At 37.7% G+C, this 20,493-nt stretch overlaps 1 protein-coding gene across 2 annotated transcripts in view; it reads left to right on the forward strand.

Annotated features, from left to right (window-relative positions):
* Nucleotides 1-20,493, forward strand: part of Osbp (oxysterol binding protein) — a 494,514-nt gene that overhangs the window by 52,619 nt on the left and 421,402 nt on the right. The window contains exon 2 of one of the 2 annotated variants that reach the window (XM_090374241.1): nt 13,667-13,872. The exons of the other annotated variant lie outside the window; for it this stretch is intronic. Coding sequence (XP_090230367.1) covers nt 13,667-13,872 — 206 coding nt within the window. The remainder of the gene's footprint in view (nt 1-13,666; nt 13,873-20,493) is intronic. 2 annotated transcript variants of the gene reach the window in all.

Below are 20,493 nucleotides of genomic sequence, written 5' to 3' on the forward strand. Positions count from 1 at the left end.
ACACTGCACTGTCCAGCGATGTCCACTGGCTTCACTTCCTTGGATTTTATGTATTTCTTAACTAATAGCATAACCCCTCCTCCCTTCCTATCCAGTCTATCCTTTCTGTAGACGTTGTACTCCCCAAATTCCAGTTCTGCATTCCTTATATCTGTGTGACACCACATCTCTGATATCCCAACAATATCTGCCTTTGATGTTTTGAGCAATACCTCAAATTCATCAAATTTATTTACTAAACTCCTAGCATTGGTGTACACGCAAGTATATATGCACCTATTTCTATTCTTAGCTACCCTAACACAACCCATGTGTTTACTTGTACCGCAATGACTCCCGTCAGTCTCTGAAATATCCTGCATCTTGTTTTTCAGGCTTCTGCTCATTCCAATAGAAGCAGTGCAAGAATCTCTTTCACCTCTGCCAGTGGCTAATGTTAATCTATTCGTCTTTGTCTCCCCCCCAAGCTAGCAGTTTTCCGACCCACCTAACACTGCCTCGATAGCATCAGCAAATATTCTTGCACCCTTTCTATTTAAGTGTATTCCATCCCTGTAGAAGCAATCTCTCCTCTTAACAAGTTTTGAATTGATTTTGAATTGTGTTAAATTGATTATTTAATTATTTATATTTTACTTTAATTATTTATATTTTCTTTAATGTACCGGTAAGTTGTCGATTTTTTCCGTTTTAATTTCTGGAGGGTATCATACGGAAGTGTTCCACGTACTATATTGAGGTAAACTCCTCTTATTAATTTACTAATACCTCTTAACAAGTACAGTCCAGGCTGAAAAAAATTCTACCCCTTGAGCCTTGCCCAATCTTTCCAGGGCCGAATTGATTGACAAGGCTCTCATCATATACTCCCTCCTATCGTGCCTGGGCAGAATTGCAGACACTTTCAAATTCAACCCTATTTCACGGCTTTTTTTCAACAGTGACCTGTACTTGTTAAGCAATTCTGCCGGTCTCCTACTCTTGATATCGTTAGTGCCAACGTGTAGAACTATATCACCTTTTGTGCCCTTAAAAGATGATATCTGCTCTACAACATCATCAACCTTTGCCCCTGGCAGACATACCCTGGTCCTGTCCTTTTTACAAAGCATGTTCCCCGTTTCCCTGACAATAGAGTCACCAACAACTACTAGTTCCTTTGGGACCAGCGCATTCTGCCTTGGGGGTTACCACTGTGTTGCGCGACGACCAAGTGCAAGCTCTGGCGTTGATGTGGGCAGCTAAGAGCTTGATGGGCCCCTCAATTTAGTTCCTTCGAGGGCATCCACCATGTCCTTCAAGCTCTCATATAGGCCCATAAGAACGCTGAGTTGTTGCCTGATTTCGATACACCCCTTGCATCGCGCACACACAAAGACATCCCCCATGGCAATATCATGTCCCGTACCTGCCTCTCCACAAACATCATGCAAGCTGTGCATTTTAGAAGGCTGTGATTCAGATGGCAACTGCCCCCCTCAGTTCTCCTCTGAGCCATAGCAGTTCCATTAGCTTGAGCCTTTTGTTTTGCTGCTCTGGTCTGAGTCTGTTTTCTTTTAGTTTAAATAAAATTTCAATTTCAGTTTATAACCCTAACTTATCTCCCAACACAGTTATAACGGGATATATATTTTTTAGTGTCAAGTATTAATTATCTCCGAGTTCCCTTTATATAACTTCCGTATCAGTTATGTATTAATTAATTATGTGACGTTTGTAATCTAAGTCGGTATATGTATTTAGCTAAAAGTACAGTTTAAATGCCAACGAAGTTCAACAATTTTAATAGATTTTACCGATCACTGAAAATATTATAACCTATACTATACTAACGCTATCTAGGTTCGATATATAACGATCGTATGACAAAGACAGTGGCGGGAAGTTACGACGGTAAATCTATGGACACTAAGTATTAATTAACTTTCAAATCTCGCTGTCTCAATTCAGAATAAACTAATGATCCTTACTAGGTCTATAAACTACTTACAAAAAATAATTTGATGTAAAAATATTCAATAAGCGGCTAAATATGGTTAAAAAACTTCTGGTTCAGCGGAGTTGCGACTTGTAACACGTGGATACCCTTACCGATACTTTTATGGAATTGCCGATACAATTGCAAGGCCGAGTAAAGAATAACTACACCAAATTAGTCAGAAAATCCCAAAATAATGCTATACTACTAAATTTAAATCAAAAGTTTTAGAAAAACAATTTCAAATCAATAAATAAGAAAAATCCACTTAGCGGCTTTGAACACGTCTGGCCCCTACTAGCCTCGTCAGCAGACTCGAGAGTCCTAGAGAGAGAGACCTAGATAGACTTCAGGAATGGTCAGAAAAATGGCAGCTATGCTTTAATCCAACAAAGTGTAAGGTATTACATCCAGGAAACAGTAATCTCAAAATAACTTATTCACTTGGTGGAGTTCAACTAAACCCAGTACTGGAGGAAAGGGACTTGGGTGTTACGATACGGTCAGACATGAAATTCTCTGAGCATTGTAAACAGGTTGCAAGGAAGGCCCATGGTGTCCTATCGATGACCTATCGAACTTTTGCAAGTAGAGATAGGGACGTGATAATCCCATTATATAAGGCTTATGTTAGACCAAACTTGGAATACTGTGTTCAAGTATGGAGACCACACCTAAAGAAAGACATCGAGCTTCTTGAAAGGGTGCAAAGACGGGTAACTCGCCTGGTGAGATCTGCAAAACGGCATCCTTATGAAGAAAGACTTCGAATATGTGGGTTGCAGAGTTTTGAAACTAGACACCTTAGAGGAGATTTGATTGAGGTGTTTAAGGCTCTGAGAGGCATCATTAAAATGAATGAGGACGAAATTTTCAAGATTATAAATGATGCTAGAACTAGGGGACATAAATTCAAGTTACGGTGGGAAATGTTTAGATTGGACTGCAGGAAGTTTTATTTTAGCCAACGAGTTATAAATTACTGGAATAAGTTGCCTTCATGGGTGGTAGAGGCCAACAGTTTGGGGAAATTCAAGGGTCATCTGGATGGTTCCTTCGGGTAGGGGAGGCGTGTGGGATGATAGGTTTAATTTCCTTTTTTTTTTATTAATTATGATTATTTATTTATTTTTTTTTTTTTGTTTTTATCATTGTTTTGTTCGGATATTTTATTTTATTTTATTATTTTTTTTTTGGCTGGTGCAGCATAAGCCATAGGCTTTCTTGCACCATGCGGCCATTACTAATACTAATAGTGACATCTATGAAAAAGTAGCAATGTAGTGATCTAATGTTATTTGTATGCGATTTAGCCTGGAGTACAAGGGTTGGACAGGGGGAAGCTAACCGATATCATAACTAAACTAACTTCCTTGTATAAATTTTTTTTTTGATAATTATTAGTATTTCAAAATATTATTATCAAAATAAATTTCCATGGATTTGTGGTTGAAAGAAGGAACTTTAAAATGAGAAGTAAGTACTTCTAGTAGTACAACTGTGGTCGATGAAAATGAACACAATATTGTCACACTTCAGAGTGAGGTTGAACAATCGCAGCCTTTTGTTCCCCAAAAATCAGAAGTGAAAAAAACAGGAACCAATTAATTGTCACACTTCAGAGTGAGGTTGAACAATCGCAGCCTTTTGTTCCCCAAAAAATCAGAAGTGAAAAAAACAGGAACCAATTAATAAAAGACCAAAAGGAAAGTATGATGACAGTTATTTGAATTTTGGCTTTACATATGTTGGAAATAAAGATGCTCCTGATGCACAGTGCGTCATATGAAATAAAATATTAACAAACAGTTCTTTGGCTAAACTTGTGTTCTGTAAATATATTGTGAGATGAAAAGTGTTTCATTACCAAAAAAGTTTGGGAAATGCTGCTCTTGAGCATGCCAGGGGTGGAAGGAAGAAAAAGATATAGACTTAATGCATAGCTGAACATATACCAGGAGGCACAAAAAGCAGTGAAACCAGTAAATAGCAATAAGCCACATATTCTGAAAAGGTTGGAGACAAACAGATATGACTGCACCATTGAAAGAGTCATTTATTCCCATTGCCCTCTATTTACTGGATTCTAAAAAAAACCCACACAGAAAACTCAGTCAGTTGCCACTCCAATATCAGTACCTCCTAATGCTCCAATAGTAGTTATAAAAAAAAAAAAAAAATTACAAGTTAAGGAGGTACATTCCAAATCAGTTATATCACGCTATACATATGTTCTTTTCATTTTGAAACTGCCTGATGGATCCACCAACCCCAAAATAATGGCTAAATTTCTGATTTGCTATGAATCCTGGCAAAATGCTTCTAATGTTAATATCCTCTTGCATACCTAAAGGCAAAGAAGACCCTCCCTTGTATAATGTTACTGTTATTACGTTTCTGTCTTTGTGGGCAACCAGATTCCTTCCCCTCCCCCCTCCAGTATTTTGTTACAAAAAGCATAGACACAGTAACAATTAAGATTGTACTACAGAAAAGGGCTTGGATTTCGGGTTGCATAAACATTCATTAAATATTATTTCTTCAACTGAAAAAACTGATAACATTTTTTATATAACAATAATACAGAGAACTAAAGTAGATCAGAATGACAAACAGTAGCTTTCGGGGCAATGTGCCCCTTCCTCAGCTGAATGGTGGTACCTATCCGTTATATGGAATAACAATATAAGACTCGACTGGGTGGGAGCATAAATCAAATGTCTGGAAAGCAAGGCACATGCATGGGGTGGATTGTGTATGCATAAGTGTTATGTAAAATAAAACAACCAATGAGTCACTGGGCAAGATCATATGTCTGGAATGTAAATTAGCATTAGTTGAGACATATGATGCAAGAAAGCAAGTTTATAGAGCATCAGCCAAAAAAAAAAAAAAAAAAAACACCCTTCCCATTTCACCCATCCAGTCACTCCAAATGTTTATCTAGTCCCGCCTTAAATTTATTTAAGCTATCAACTTCCACAACAACAGATGGAAGTCTGTTCCAGCAATGAACCAATCACTGGCTAAAGGCAAACTTCCACACATCTATTCTACAACTGTCTTTCCTCAGTTTGAATCTATGCCCCCTCATGTTCTTAATCTGAGCAAGTGGAAGCATCCCATCAGCATTGAGTCTGCTCAAACCATTCAAAGCCTTGTACACCTCAATCAGATCACCTCGCAGGTGCCTAGTCTACAGATGCTGCAACTTACAGAATTTAAGCCTTTTGAATATGGCAAATATGTTCTGCCATAACTGAATCAAATTTAACAATTGTTTCCAGTAAGTTTTAAAAAGTTACCATTGTTATTTTCATATAAATCTTTTGAAGATCCCCCGAACGCTAATCACTGCCTTGCTAAAAATAGTATCATATATATTATTGTTTCAATTACCAAATACCAATACCTTTTTTTTTTCTATATCATATAATCATCAATTGTAATGTCTTTAGTGACTTTGCCAGATCTAACCATTTTTTATGATTTTTAATGTTTCATGCTTACCTAAAAATCAGATAAATTTCTCCAATTACTGAATCCAAATTGATCACTTAGTTGGTTTTTACAATTGCCAAATATCTTGCAACAAAAGCAAAATAGAAAATTTCGTGATAAATAATATAGTAACCTTTAACCTTTTTCTCCATTTTTTTTAGAATTTTCATATAATAAATAGCTGAAAATATTCTTTGACATTAATTGGAAGGATATTCTCTATTTTTAATTTGAGTAGGATAATTTTGAATCAAATAATCACATTGTTTCTTTGTCAGGTTTTCTGGCCAATTACCTCGATCAGTTGATAATATTGTTGATATACTGTATTTGAGTCAATATTTATTAAATATAATTACTAAGGGGAAATTAAAAAAAAAATGCTAAATAGAAAATTTTGCTATTAAGAAGTTTGTTAAACAGAGGTCCGACTTGTATGTGTCAAATTTTTTTGATGCCCTCCTGAACTGCCACCTGTAAGTGACGCTTACCTCGCCTACCCATTTGTGGCAGCCCAGAGGATATGCAGCATGGTTTTGTAAAGGGAAAATCATGTTTAACAAATGTGGTTAGCTGTTTTGACAAGGTCACTTGTGAGCTGGATTTAGGAAATAATTTTGATATTGTTTATTTGAATTTCAGCAAAGCATTTGACTCAGTTCCACATGAGTGGTTACTTTATAAGCTGGAAGAGGTTGGAATCACAGGGAAAATCCTCAGATGGATAGCAGGATGGCTTCAAGGCAGGAGGCAGAGGGTTGTAGTAAATGGTTATTCCTCAAACTGTTTTAAGGGGAACCTCAAACTGTGGTTCCTCAAGGATCAGTATTGGGACCACTGTTGTTTTTGATTTTCTTAAATGAAGGGATAGAGGGCGTGATGTCTAAATTTGCAGATGATGTAAAGATTGGTAGAGTAGTTAATGATCACCGCTAAGCAGAGCTTCAGAGTGACCTAGATAGACTTCAGGGATTGTCAGCAAAGTGGCAACTATGCTTTAATCCAGCAAAGTGGCAGCTATGCTTTAATCCAGCAAAGTGCTAAGTCTCATACCTGGGGAACAGTAACCCTAAAATAACTTATACACTTGGTGGAGTTGAATTAAAGTCAGTAGTGGAAGAAAGGGACTTGGGAGTTACAATAGTCGGACATGAACTTCTTCGAGCATTGAAGACAGGTTGCAGGGAAGGCCATGGTGTCCTATTGATGATTTATTGAATATTTGCTGCTAGTAGAGATAAGGAAGTCATAATCCCATTATATAAGGCTATTATTAGACCACAGTTGGAATACTGTGTTGAAGTGTGGTAATTTGTCTGGTGAGATTGGAAAAATGACGTCCTTATGATTAAAGACTTCAAATATGAAGACTACAGCTTGGAAACTAGCTGCCTTAGAGGCAACTTGATTGAAGTGTTTAAGGTTGTGAGAAGAAATAGTAAAATTAATGAGGATGAAATTTTCACTATTATAAATGATTCTAGAACTAGGGGCCATAAATTCAAGTTACGGGGAGAGATGTTTAGACTGGATTGCAGGAAGTTTTATTTTAGCCAGCGAGTTATAAATTACTGGAATAAATTACCTACATGGTTAGTAGAGGCTGACAGTTTGGAGAAATTTGAAGGTCAGCTGGATAGTTATCAGCTGGAGGAGGGAAATGCATATGTTATTTGTTTCCTTTTCTCGTATTATTTATTTTATTTTATTTAATTATTATTATTTTTATTTATTTATTTATTTTTTTTTTTTTTCACTGGTGCAGCATAAACCTTTGTCTTCCTTGCACCACATGGCCATTGCTAATACTACCATATTTTGCGATTGAGTACAATATCACCTTTCACTCATTATCATTTTACTATTAGTTTTATTTTCTGCTTAATGATTTGTAGCACCAATTAAAGATCACGTATCTCTTGAAAGTTGTATTTGAATACTTCCATGAGTTTCTTTGATTTTGTTCCATTTTGTAGCTGTGCTTGAGTTTTGTAAACTGGCTCACTATAGTTTTAATGGCTTGTAAGTAATTTAATCTGTTCTAATAAAAGGCTGGAGCATATTAAACAGCCTTGAAGAATCTAGGCCAGATATAAATTTAAGAAATATATACCTGTTAAGTGTTTTTTCCTTTCCTTAATTTCTGTGGTTTATATTTAATTTTTAGTTGGGTTTTATAAGTTTTATTTATAATTAGTCAATATCAAAAGTGAATATTTTTTGATTAACTTTGTTCAAACATAATTATTTATTTTAAAAATTAAGTAAAGTAAGGAGTCTGAAATCTAGAGTGGTAATTCCAAATCCAAAACCACCTATATTCTTCACTTGTTGAACTACTACTACCACCCTGTTTAATTCTTCTGAAATTGTAATATGTATAGCTCTTATGCCTAATTGGAAGATCTGTTATTAAAAAAATTAATAAGAAATATGCATTTAGTCAAAGCGTAATAAAAAGACGGCACTCACCTCAATAATCCCTTGTGGTTATATGAATCATAAAACAGTAGTGTGAGAAATCAGAGGAGGAGGGGTGCACCATATCGTCCTTTAGTTGTCTGAAACTATCTGAAATTAAAATTAAAAAAGGATTAAGGCCAATAGTCAAGAACGATGGACTTTCGATGGTTCATCTTCAGTTAACGATAAAAAGAAGAGCAAAAGGGTTTGCTGTAAATCTTAAGTACCCGAAATGTTGTGCTGGACATGTGGTAATTTAATTCTCGTGAGATTCCAAACGGTGGATAAGGTAACCGGACAGGTTCTGTTTACAAAAACTATTGTAAAATATTTCGTGTCCAAACTGCATATTTTGTTTCTCCAGAAATGCCTTTCACACAACAGAATTCCTAAATTCGCCACTGTATGCTCCAAGCATGTTTGTAGTAAATATCCACACCTTACTCATCAATTTTCTTTTGCTATCATTAAAGAAGAATTACAGAACAGGTTTCACAATAAACATAAACTGTTATATCACATACATTAACTAACATATAATTTAAAAAGGAGCATAACCCTGACAAAGTGGATTGAGTTTGTTGATTTAAACAACATATGTATCAAGTCAGCCTAAAGCATTTGAAGAAATGGAATAAGCTTACTCAAGTACACCACAAACCTCGCACACCTGCCGTTAACGTTTCATTCCAAACGTTCTCTCACTCTGAAGTCTCCGGCCTTGAGTATGGTTTCAGTTTCGTGGTTAAAAGTAAATAATACCCTATAGAAAATTGTATAATAGAACTACAAACTAAACTCGGGAATCACCCAGATAAAAACCGCATTTTCCATGAAACAAACAACGCTGTCGTAAACACTCGTCTTACATCCCGGTCTAATATGTCTAAACAGCAACAAATTAATGTACGTAAGTTAAGAAATAATCCCAATGTTATTATCCAAAAAGCCGACAAAGGCGACACCATTGTTATTCTGGATAAACAGGACTACATTAATTAGCATTAGTAGAGGCATTTGATGCAAGAAAGCAAGCTTATGCAGCATCAGCCAAAAAAAATAAATAAATAAAAAAAAATAATAATAAATAAATAAAAAATAGCCACTTCCACTTCACCCCTCTGTTCGTTCGAAATACCTGTCCAGTTGAGCCTTAAACTTATTTAGGCTATCAACCTCCACGACAAGGGATGGAAGTCTGTTCCACCAACCAACCACCCGCTGGCTAAAGGCAAATTTCCTCACATCTGTCCTACATCCGTCTTTTCTCAATTTGAATTTATGCCCTCTCAGGTGATTATTCTGAGCAAGAGGAAGAATCCCATCAGAATTGAGCATGCTCAAACCATTCAAGGCTTTATACACCTCTATCAGATCACCTCGCCGGTGCCTAGTCTCCAGACACTGCAATTTGCAAAACTTAAGCCTTTCTTTGTAAGAGCATCCCTTTGTTCCATTCACTAATCTTGTTGCCCTTCTCTGTACTCGTTCCAGCATCTCTACATCCTTCTTGAAATGAGGCCTCCAGACCTGTATACAGATACAGTACTCTAGGTGTGGTCTGACCATTGCCTTATACAATGGAATAATCACCTCCTTATCCGTGCTAGAAAAATTCCTATATATCATCGACAATACACCATGAGCTACTCACTTGGCGCCTCCGTAGCCAGGTGGGAAGGAGCAGCAGTGCCTAACACACGCTTCTTGATTAGACCAGGGTTCGAGCCCGTCACCACCAAATATGGAGGATGCGGGAAGGTCAGGGAATGACCACCGCATATCCCGGAGCAATATGGCCTTAGTTGCTAATGCTCCTAAAAATCCAAAATAACAACAAATAACATGAGCTACTCTTGCAGCCCGTCTGCACTGCCCAGAAAACTTCATATCTGCCTGCACAACCACCCCCAGGTCCCTTTCATTCTCTACCACTGTCAGTGTAGTACCACAGAGTTGATACGTTGCTCTGGGGTTGCTGTTTCCCATATGTAGTACTTTACATTTGTCAATGTTAAACTTCATTTGCCACCTCTCAGCCCATCTGCTCAATCTTTCCAGACCCTGTTGCAGTAACATAGTGTCAGTAGTGTCTTTGACAACCCTGCCAACCTTCGTATTGTCTGCAGCCTTGGACATTAAGCTTGATATACCATCATCGATATCATTTATAAATACAGAAAACAATAATGGACCCAATACTGAACCCTGAGGGACTCCACTAATAACATTAGTCCATGATGAGCAGTGTCCATTGATTACCACTCTCTGTCTTCTCCCCCTTAACCACCCCCTCATCCATAGCAGCAATTTGCCTCCAATGCCACACTGCTCCAATTTGTGCAGCAGTCTTCCATGTGCAACAGTATCAAAAGCCTTTCTAAGATCCAAGTATATAATATCAAAGTTATTCCCTGCATCCAGTACTTTTGTAACTGCATCATAGTATCCAATCAAATTGGTCAGGCAAGACTTTCCCTTAACAAAACCATGCTGTGTCTGAGCTATAACTGAAGTCTTGTCTAGATGATCCTACAGTGCTTCTTTAATCAGTGCCTCCATTAATTTTCCAGGAACAGAAGTTAAACTAACAGGTCTATAATTACTTGTGTCGCCCTTTGATCCTCCTTTGTGAATTGGGTCACATTTGCACATCTCCAGTCCATGGGTACTTCCCCTGAGTCCAAGGAAGCTCTCATAATTATGGCTAAGGGTTTGCTTACTTCCTTTGCTGCCTCCTTTAATATAACTGGATAGATCCCATCCACCCCAGGTGCCTTTCTTGTATTTATCTTCAACAATTTCTCCTCCACTTTACTCTCAGTTATTACAAGATTCTCTAGCTTACTGCCAGAGTTGAATACACCTCTGGCATTCCCCTCACTGAATAACTCCTCATGTGTGAATGTCGATGCAAAATATTCATTCAGTTTGTTAGCTACCTGAGCAGGATCATCAACAGTTGACCCATCTATCAAGTGGACCAATCTGATGCATCCCCTTCCTGCTAGAGTTTACATAAGTAAAGAACTCTTTGCTGTTTTTCTTTGCATCCCTTGCCAAAGATTTCTCGTAATCTGCCTTTGCCTGCCTAACCTCCTTTGTAACTTGGTTACAGATCAACTTGTATCTATCATAGGCTTCTGTGTCATGTGTTAATTTGTATGTATCCCATGCATTTTTCTTCTCTGCCATATGTCTCATTAGTTCATCCGACATCCACTTAGGCCTAAACCTTGAACAATATTTCTTAGTTGGTATGTAAAGCCTAGTAGCTTCCAAGATAAGTTCTTTGAATGCTTCCCATTTTGAATTTGCTGTTGGTAACATCATCAGTTGGTCCCACTGTATAGAATTTAAATACTGTCTCAGTCCATCGTAGTTGCCTTTACGAAAGCAATAACCCTTCCCTTTACCCCTAATGGTAGTTACCTCTTCGAGTAAATCCCACTTCAAAACTGAAAAACGAGTTAGATACCCTGGTTATACAGCTACGAGCAAATCATGAAATAAACTTATACATCTTATAACAAATAGGTATCCGTAACAACATCTTACCCCATATATTTGGCATTATTAAGCTCCATAAACCAGACCACCCTTTACACCCGATTGTTTCCTATAGCAAATCCATCTTTACAAATTTATCTTCCTTCCTGGTCAAGATCATTTCTCCCTTCATGAAATTTTTTAAATTCCGGATCTACAACACATGCCAAGGGTTTGAACACATAAGCCCTGTCACAATTTACTGGTCTCCTTTGATGTAGTGAAATTGAGGTCTACATTAGATACACTAATGTAGACCTCAATTTCACTTTACAGGCTCTACGCAACCTTTTAACTTTGGACAATACCTTAGCGAATTGGACTTCTCTCAACATTGACGGCATTCTGGTGCTCGTTACTGTACTAATTAAAGCTAGATACTTCTGCTTTCAAGACCAAGTATATGAACAGATTTTCCGACTCACTATGGACCCGGTGTCTCCGTAGCCAGGTGGGAAGGAGCGGCAGTGCGTAGCACACTCTTCTTGATTAGACCGGGGTTCGAGCCCGTCACCACCAAATACGGAGGATGCGGAAAGGTTAGGGAATGACCACCGCATATCCCGGAGCAATATGGCCTTAGTTGCTAATGCTCCTAAAAACCAAAAAAACAACAACAACTATGGACCTAGGTATCTCAGCGCCCATATCTGAGATATACCTTGCCACGGTCAAACATTAGACCCTTCAACCTTTTCCGGTAAATATTAAACTTTACATTCGGTATGCAGACAATGTTCTAATAATCGGAGACCAAAACACCATCAACGATCTTTTTACCAGTTTTAATTCAGTACACTCAAGATTAAAATACACCTTAGAACTAGAAACTAATAATGCAATCAGTTTTCTTAATTTAACCATATATAAACAAAATAACAGGCTTAAGATGAAAATCTACAGGAAAAGAACCAACACAGGCCAATACCTACATTTTCTCTAACATCACCCCTCGACAGGTATGTGCCAAGAAATCAGTTCTTTACAACCAAGTTTTTAATGCCTTCTAGTACTGCCAATGCGAATGTTGAACGGGTTGGAAACCCAGTTATAAAAATTCCAACCCGTTCAACATTTGCATTGTTCTCCCTTACCACTGCCAAATCGCTAGACGATTATGTCTTATCTTCACTAACACTGATATCTCTATAATTTTTTCTACCTATAATAAGTTAGGAGCCCCTTTTAATAAATATAAAGAAACCCACATTTACGACACTAAAGACATCAACAACATAGTTTATTTAATCAAATGTCAACCCGACTGCAATGCATGCTATGTCGGGAGCACTACTAATAAATTTGGATCATCCACCATCGCAAACACACGCAGTTACTGCCACGTCCGTAGTTTTCGGACACAGCAAGGAAATGCTGGACTGTCTCAACGTGTACTCACTTATAACCACAACCCCTCAGTTGATACCACAACAACCATCATCAAATTAAATTCCAATTATAAACTCCTTTTATACGAAACCCTCGTAATAGAATGGTATTGTCTCAACACCAATCTTGGCGTCTTAAACACAAAACTTCCGGTTACCTTGTCTACCATTTGGTATCTCACATGAATTAAATTACCACGTGTCCAGCACAACATTTCGGGTATTGAGGATCTACGGCAACCCTATCTCTCTTCTTTTTATCACCAACTGAAGATGAACCATCAAAAGTCCATCGTTCTCAACTATTGGTCTTAATCCTTTTTTAATTTTAATTTCAGATAGTTTCAGACAACTAGAGGACGATATGGTGCATCTCTCTTCGTTTAGGCTAAGTTTTTCAATTACTCTTTTTAAACTACGCTTCCTTATCGCGATTTTTAAACATAATTTTTAGTTTAACCAATGATTTCTCACACTACTGTTTTATGATTCATATAACCACAATTGAGGTGAGTGCCGTCTTTTTCATTAAGCTTTAACTAAATACATATTTCTTGTCATGAACTTCGGCATCTTTTGCTAACTCTTTTATGGTTATAAAATTAATATAAATGACCACTAATAGAATTAAATTATTTTGATGTTCTGAATATTTTAATATGAAACATTTTAGCCTGTTACTCCCCCATTTAAATAAATATGGATGAATTGCTTAGAACGAACTTGGAAAGAATTTAACTTGTTTTTTTTTTTTTTTTCCTATTAATTGTATTCTTTTATTTCAAAGAAATCCAGCAGAAGTGGCACATACCTGTCGAGGGACCATCAATTTGGTTAGTGCAGTTATTCACACAGAAGATTCATGTAATTTTGTTATTTCAAATGGTGGGACACAGACATTCCACCTAAAGGCTGCTAATGAAATTGAAAGACAGCGATGGGTAACAGCTCTTGAATTGGCTAAAACAAGAGCAATACGTATGACAGAATCAGGTAATTTTTATTTAAACATTTTAATTGATATTCCATATAACCTTTATGCTAAGACTCAGAAAGATAAAAATTACATGCAGGGCTTTACAGATTTCCTGAACATCGAGGAGCCGCCTCCATAAACTTAGTAGCTAGTGGATGGTTGACATATTACAAGAAAACCTGGCTTGCTATGCAGTAAAATTTACCTATCTGTAGCTTAATTGTTTCCTGACTTATTTGTGGAAAGAATCATTAATTTGCCATTAAGCAGATATTAGAAAAGCATTTTTCTGATAGACATTTGAGGGAAAGTTACATATAGCTATGAAGTTATGAAGTTACATACAGCTGACAATTTTGAATTTACTTGGTTACGCATTCAATAGCAGGCACCTCCGTGGCCACGTGGGAAGGAGGCAGTGCGTAGCACATGCTTCTTGATTAGACCGGGGTTCGAGCCCGTCACTACCAAATACGGAGGATGCGGAAAGGTCAGGCAATGACCACCGCATATTCCGGAGCAATATGGCCTTAGTTGCTAATGCTCCTAAAAACCAAATAACAAACAAACAAACATTCAATAGCAGCTGTGAAACTGCAAAAATATACTTACACAAGGGAGTTAATTCTAATAAGCACAATTTATTATAAACCTGTGTGTAAAAATTATTTAAATACAACATTCTTTATTCTGTAATGGTCCCTGGAAATATTTATGCTGTTGTATGATAAAGCTTTAATAATGCCACATACATCTGCCCATGCATAAGTTTCACTAGTAACCAGCATACTCCCGCTGTGTCAAAATGCTTACTTTGGGACCTCTTTATGGCAGTTGTAAAGGCTAACAGTACCGGAAATTTCACAATAAAAAATGGGAAGTCAGTGTTGCCACTAGTGACTGCTGACTGCCTTATATTCCCTATGAGTACCTTACATATAAGAATTCTGCAGTGATCTTACTCACACACAGATATGCCTTGTTGCAGAGCACAGAAGTAATGCATATATTCCATTAACATAACAATACTGACCTTCAGTCTCAGATTATGTGGTTGAACCTATGCTGTTTCAGTGTATTAACCACTTAATGGTAACGTTTTTGAATAGAACATTCCAAAAGCTGTCACCTTTTTAGTCTACTTTTCAAACATTGGTTGACTCATGAGATTTTCATGTGTCTCTGCCCCCTCCCTGCTAATATTTATTTTATAGTCTAGTTGAAACAAAATTTATCACATACATATCACTCCCCCCCTCACCCTTCTTAATGTTAATAGTGGCAAATGATGCAAGAAAGCAAGGTTATATAGCATCAACCAAAAAAAAAAAAAATATATGCACTTTACTTGTCTGTCCCCATACAGGAATTTGGCTAGTTCTTCCTTGAATTTATTCATACTAGCCACTTTCACAACAACAGATGGAAGTTTAGACTAAGGCGCATTTAGGGCTAGAGCCTCAAGCTGCGATCAAATTTAGACTATGTATATAAAGTGCTTAGCATCATAATACACAGCCATTTCTGAATAAACAGAAAATTTTTAAGGTGGCATCGTTTTAGGTTATATCTCATATTGTGAATGCCTTCACAACGAGTTGCCATGATATTGCACTACTTCGAATAAGTAACGCTTCACCTAAGGAGAAGACTAGTGTTACTTATTCTCAGATAGGTACCACCACCCAGACAGCACTGTTTCAGGGCTATTTGGCCCTTCGTCAGTGAGTGGGTAGGTACCCAAGTGATGCAATGATGGCAAAAACAGTTATGAAGTATAACTCCACAATATGAGAGATGCTTGATGGTGTATGATGTATTTAGACTAAGGCGCATTTAGGGCTAGAGCCTCAAGCTGCGATCAAATTTAGACTATGTATATAAAGTGCTTAGCATCATAATACACAGCCATTTCTGAATAAACAGAAAATTTTTAAGGTGGCATCGTTTTAGGTTATATCTCATATTGTGAATGCCTTCACAACGAGTTGCCATGATATTGCACTACTTCGAATAAGTAACGCTTCACCTAAGGAGAAGACTAGTGTTACTTATTCTCAGATAGGTACCACCACCCAGACAGCACTGTTTCAGGGCTATTTGGCCCTTCGTCAGTGAGTGGGTAGGTACCCAAGTGATGCAATGATGGCAAAAACAGTTATGAAGTATAACTCCACAATATGAGAGATGCTTGATGGTGTATGATGTATTTAGACTAAGGCGCATTTAGGGCTAGAGCCTCAAGCTGCGATCAAATTTAGACTATGTATATAAAGTGCTTAGCATCATAATACACAGCCATTTCTGAATAAACAGAAAATTTTTAAGGTGGCATCGTTTTAGGTTATATCTCATATTGTGAATGCCTTCACAACGAGTTGCCATGATATTGCACTACTTCGAATAAGTAACGCTTCACCTAAGGAGAAGACTAGTGTTACTTATTCTCAGATAGGTACCACCACCCAGACAGCACTGTTTCAGGGCTATTTGGCCCTTCGTCAGTGAGTGGGTAGGTACCCAAGTGATGCAATGATGGCAAAAACAGTTATGAAGTATAACTCCACAATATGAGAGATGCTTGATGGTGTATGATGTATTTAGACTAAGGCGCATTTAGGGCTAGAGCCTCAAGCTGCGATCAAATTTAGACTATGTATATAAAGTGCTTAGCATCATAATACACAGCCATTTCTGAATAAACAGAAAATTTTTAAGGTGGCATCGTTTTAGGTTATATCTCATATTGTGAATGCCTTCACAACGAGTTGCCATGATATTGCACTACTTCGAATAAGTAACGCTTCACCTAAGGAGAAGACTAGTGTTACTTATTCTCAGATAGGTACCACCACCCAGACAGCACTGTTTCAGGGCTATTTGGCCCTTCGTCAGTGAGTGGGTAGGTACCCAAGTGATGCAATGATGGCAAAAACAGTTATGAAGTATAACTCCACAATATGAGAGATGCTTGATGGTGTATGATGTATTTAGACTAAGGCGCATTTAGGGCTAGAGCCTCAAGCTGCGATCAAATTTAGACTATGTATATAAAGTGCTTAGCATCATAATACACAGCCATTTCTGAATAAACAGAAAATTTTTAAGGTGGCATCGTTTTAGGTTATATCTCATATTGTGAATGCCTTCACAACGAGTTGCCATGATATTGCACTACTTCGAATAAGTAACGCTTCACCTAAGGAGAAGACTAGTGTTACTTATTCTCAGATAGGTACCACCACCCAGACAGCACTGTTTCAGGGCTATTTGGCCCTTCGTCAGTGAGTGGGTAGGTACCCAAGTGATGCAATGATGGCAAAAACAGTTATGAAGTATAACTCCACAATATGAGAGATGCTTGATGGTGTATGATGTATTTAGACTAAGGCGCATTTAGGGCTAGAGCCTCAAGCTGCGATCAAATTTAGACTATGTATATAAAGTGCTTAGCATCATAATACACAGCCATTTCTGAATAAACAGAAAATTTTTAAGGTGGCATCGTTTTAGGTTATATCTCATATTGTGAATGCCTTCACAACGAGTTGCCATGATATTGCACTACTTCGAATAAGTAACGCTTCACCTAAGGAGAAGACTAGTGTTACTTATTCTCAGATAGGTACCACCACCCAGACAGCACTGTTTCAGGGCTATTTGGCCCTTCGTCAGTGAGTGGGTAGGTACCCAAGTGATGCAATGATGGCAAAAACAGTTATGAAGTATAACTCCACAATATGAGAGATGCTTGATGGTGTATGATGTATTTATATGAGATATAACCTAAAACGATGCCACCTTAAAAATTTTCTGTTTATTCAGAAATGGCTGTGTATTATGATGCTAAGCACTTTATATACATAGTCTAAATTTGATCGCAGCTTGAGGCTCTAGCCCTAAATGCGCCTTAGTCTAAATACATCATACACCATCAAGCATCTCTCATATTGTGGAGTTATACTTCATAACTGTTTTTGCCATCATTGCATCACTTGGGTACCTACCCACTCACTGACGAAGGGCCAAATAGCCCTGAAACAGTGCTGTCTGGGTGGTGGTACCTATCTGAGAATAAGTAACACTAGTCTTCTCCTTAGGTGAAGCGTTACTTATTCGAAGTAGTGCAATATCATGGCAACTCGTTGTGAAGGCATTCACAATATGAGATATAACCTAAAACGATGCCACCTTAAAAATTTTCTGTTTATTCAGAAATGGCTGTGTATTATGATGCTAAGCACTTTATATACATAGTCTAAATTTGATCGCAGCTTGAGGCTCTAGCCCTAAATGCGCCTTAGTCTAAATACATCATACACCATCAAGCATCTCTCATATTGTGGAGTTATACTTCATAACTGTTTTTGCCATCATTGCATCACTTGGGTACCTACCCACTCACTGACGAAGGGCCAAATAGCCCTGAAACAGTGCTGTCTGGGTGGTGGTACCTATCTGAGAATAAGTAACACTAGTCTTCTCCTTAGGTGAAGCGTTACTTATTCGAAGTAGTGCAATATCATGGCAACTCGTTGTGAAGGCATTCACAATATGAGATATAACCTAAAACGATGCCACCTTAAAAATTTTCTGTTTATTCAGAAATGGCTGTGTATTATGATGCTAAGCACTTTATATACATAGTCCAGATGGAAGTTTATTAAAAAAAAATCAACCTCTTGCTAGTTGAAGGCAAGCTTCTGCACATCTATCCTGCACCCATCCTTTCTCAGTTTGAATTTATGTCCCCCTTGTATAGTCTCAGCAAGAGGAAGAATGCCATTAGTATTGAGCTTACTCAATCCATTCAAAGCCTTAAACACTTCAATTGCATTTTCAGCCAGTGCCTAGTCTCCAGATACTGCAATTTGTAGTATCTGGAGTATCTGTGCATAGCCTTGTACATTGGAATGATCACTACCTTATTCCACCAACAGAGTTTCTCTATATCATTGACAAAACCCCATGAGCTGGCCTGGCAATCCGTTTATGCTGCTCAGAGAACTTCATATACGTTCCACAGTTACCCCCAGGTCTTTTTCATTTCCCACTAATCTGAGTGTAACGCCACATAGTTGGTATGTTAATGCTGCCCATATTCAATACCATACATTTATCAATGTTAAATTTCAACTGTTTCCATTTCTCAGCCCATTGGCCTAATTTTTCTAGATCTCTTGGTGCAGTAGTTTTCCTTGATTACTGTCAATTGTCATTAACCACCCAGCCAGCCTTTGTATCATCTGCAAACTTAGACATTAAGCCTGAGTTTTAATTGCTTTCACTATTTTTTAATTAAGCTTTCATTAATAAATAGTGAAAGCAATAGTGGACCCAGCACTGAAGCCTAAAAAAAGCAGTGCCATTGATAACCACTCTTTGTCTTCTCCCAGTCAACCATCCCATTATTCATAGCATTAACTTGTCCTTAATTGCTCCAGTTTGTACACAGGCTTCACAAAATCCAAGTATATGATATCAGAATTACTTTTTGTTCCAGTTCCTATGTTACAAAAACATAGACTCCAATCAGATTGGACAATGGTCTGACCATTGCCTTATACAAGGGGGTAATCACCTCCTTATCCCTGCTAGCAAAATTTCTATATATCATTGAGAAGACACCATGAGCTATTCTTGCGGACTGTTTGTACTGGCCATCAAACTTCATATCTGACTGTACAGTTCCCCCCCAGGTCTTTATCATTCTGCACTAACCTGAGTGTAGTACCAAACAGGTGGGACATTACTCTGAGGTTACTGCTATCCATATGCAGTGTGCTTTGCATTTGTCAATGTTAAACTTCAGTTGCTACCTCTCAGCCCATCTGCCAAACTTTTCTAGATCCTGTTGCAGTAGCGTAATGTCATTGCTGTCATTGACAACCCTACCAACCTTTGCATCGTCTGCAAACTTTGGACATTAAGCCTGTTATACCTTCATGAATATCATTGATAAATATGGAAAACAATAATGAGCCCAATGCTGAACCATGGGGGCTCCACTTATAACATTAGTCCACAAAGAGCAGTGTCCATTGATTACCACTCTCTTTTTTTCTACCAACCCCAACCATCCCAATATCCATAGCAGCAACTTCCTCTTAATGCTATACTACTCCAGTTTGTACAGCGGTCTTCCATGTGCAACAGTATCAAAAGCTTTCCTCAAATCCAATATATGATATCAGAATTATTTTTTGCATCCAGTTCCTGTGTGACCACATCATAGTATCCAATCAAATTGGTCAACCAAGACTTCCCCTTAACAAACCCATTCTGTGTCTGAACTATAACTTCAGTTTTGTCTAGATGATCCTGTAGTGCTGCTTTAACCAGTGCATCCATTAATTTTCTTGAACAGAAGTTAAACTAATAGGTCTGTAATTACTTGTCACCCTTTGATTCTCCTTTGTGAATTGAGGTCATATTTGCACGTCTCCAGTCAGTGGCTCCCCCTAAGTCAAAGAAAGCTTTCATAATTATGACTAAGGGTTTGCTTACTCATTTGGTTCCTCCTTTAATATAACTGGGTAGACTCCATCCACCCCAGGTGCCTTTCATATGTTTGACTTCAACAATTTCTCCTCCACTTTGCTCTCAGTTATTACAAAATCATTTAGCTCCCTGCCAGA

This window comes from Mastigoproctus giganteus, chromosome 5, assembly GCF_048544385.1.
Source record: "Mastigoproctus giganteus isolate SK-2022 chromosome 5, ASM4854438v1, whole genome shotgun sequence".
NCBI classification, from domain to species: Eukaryota; Metazoa; Arthropoda; class Arachnida; order Uropygi; family Thelyphonidae; genus Mastigoproctus; species Mastigoproctus giganteus.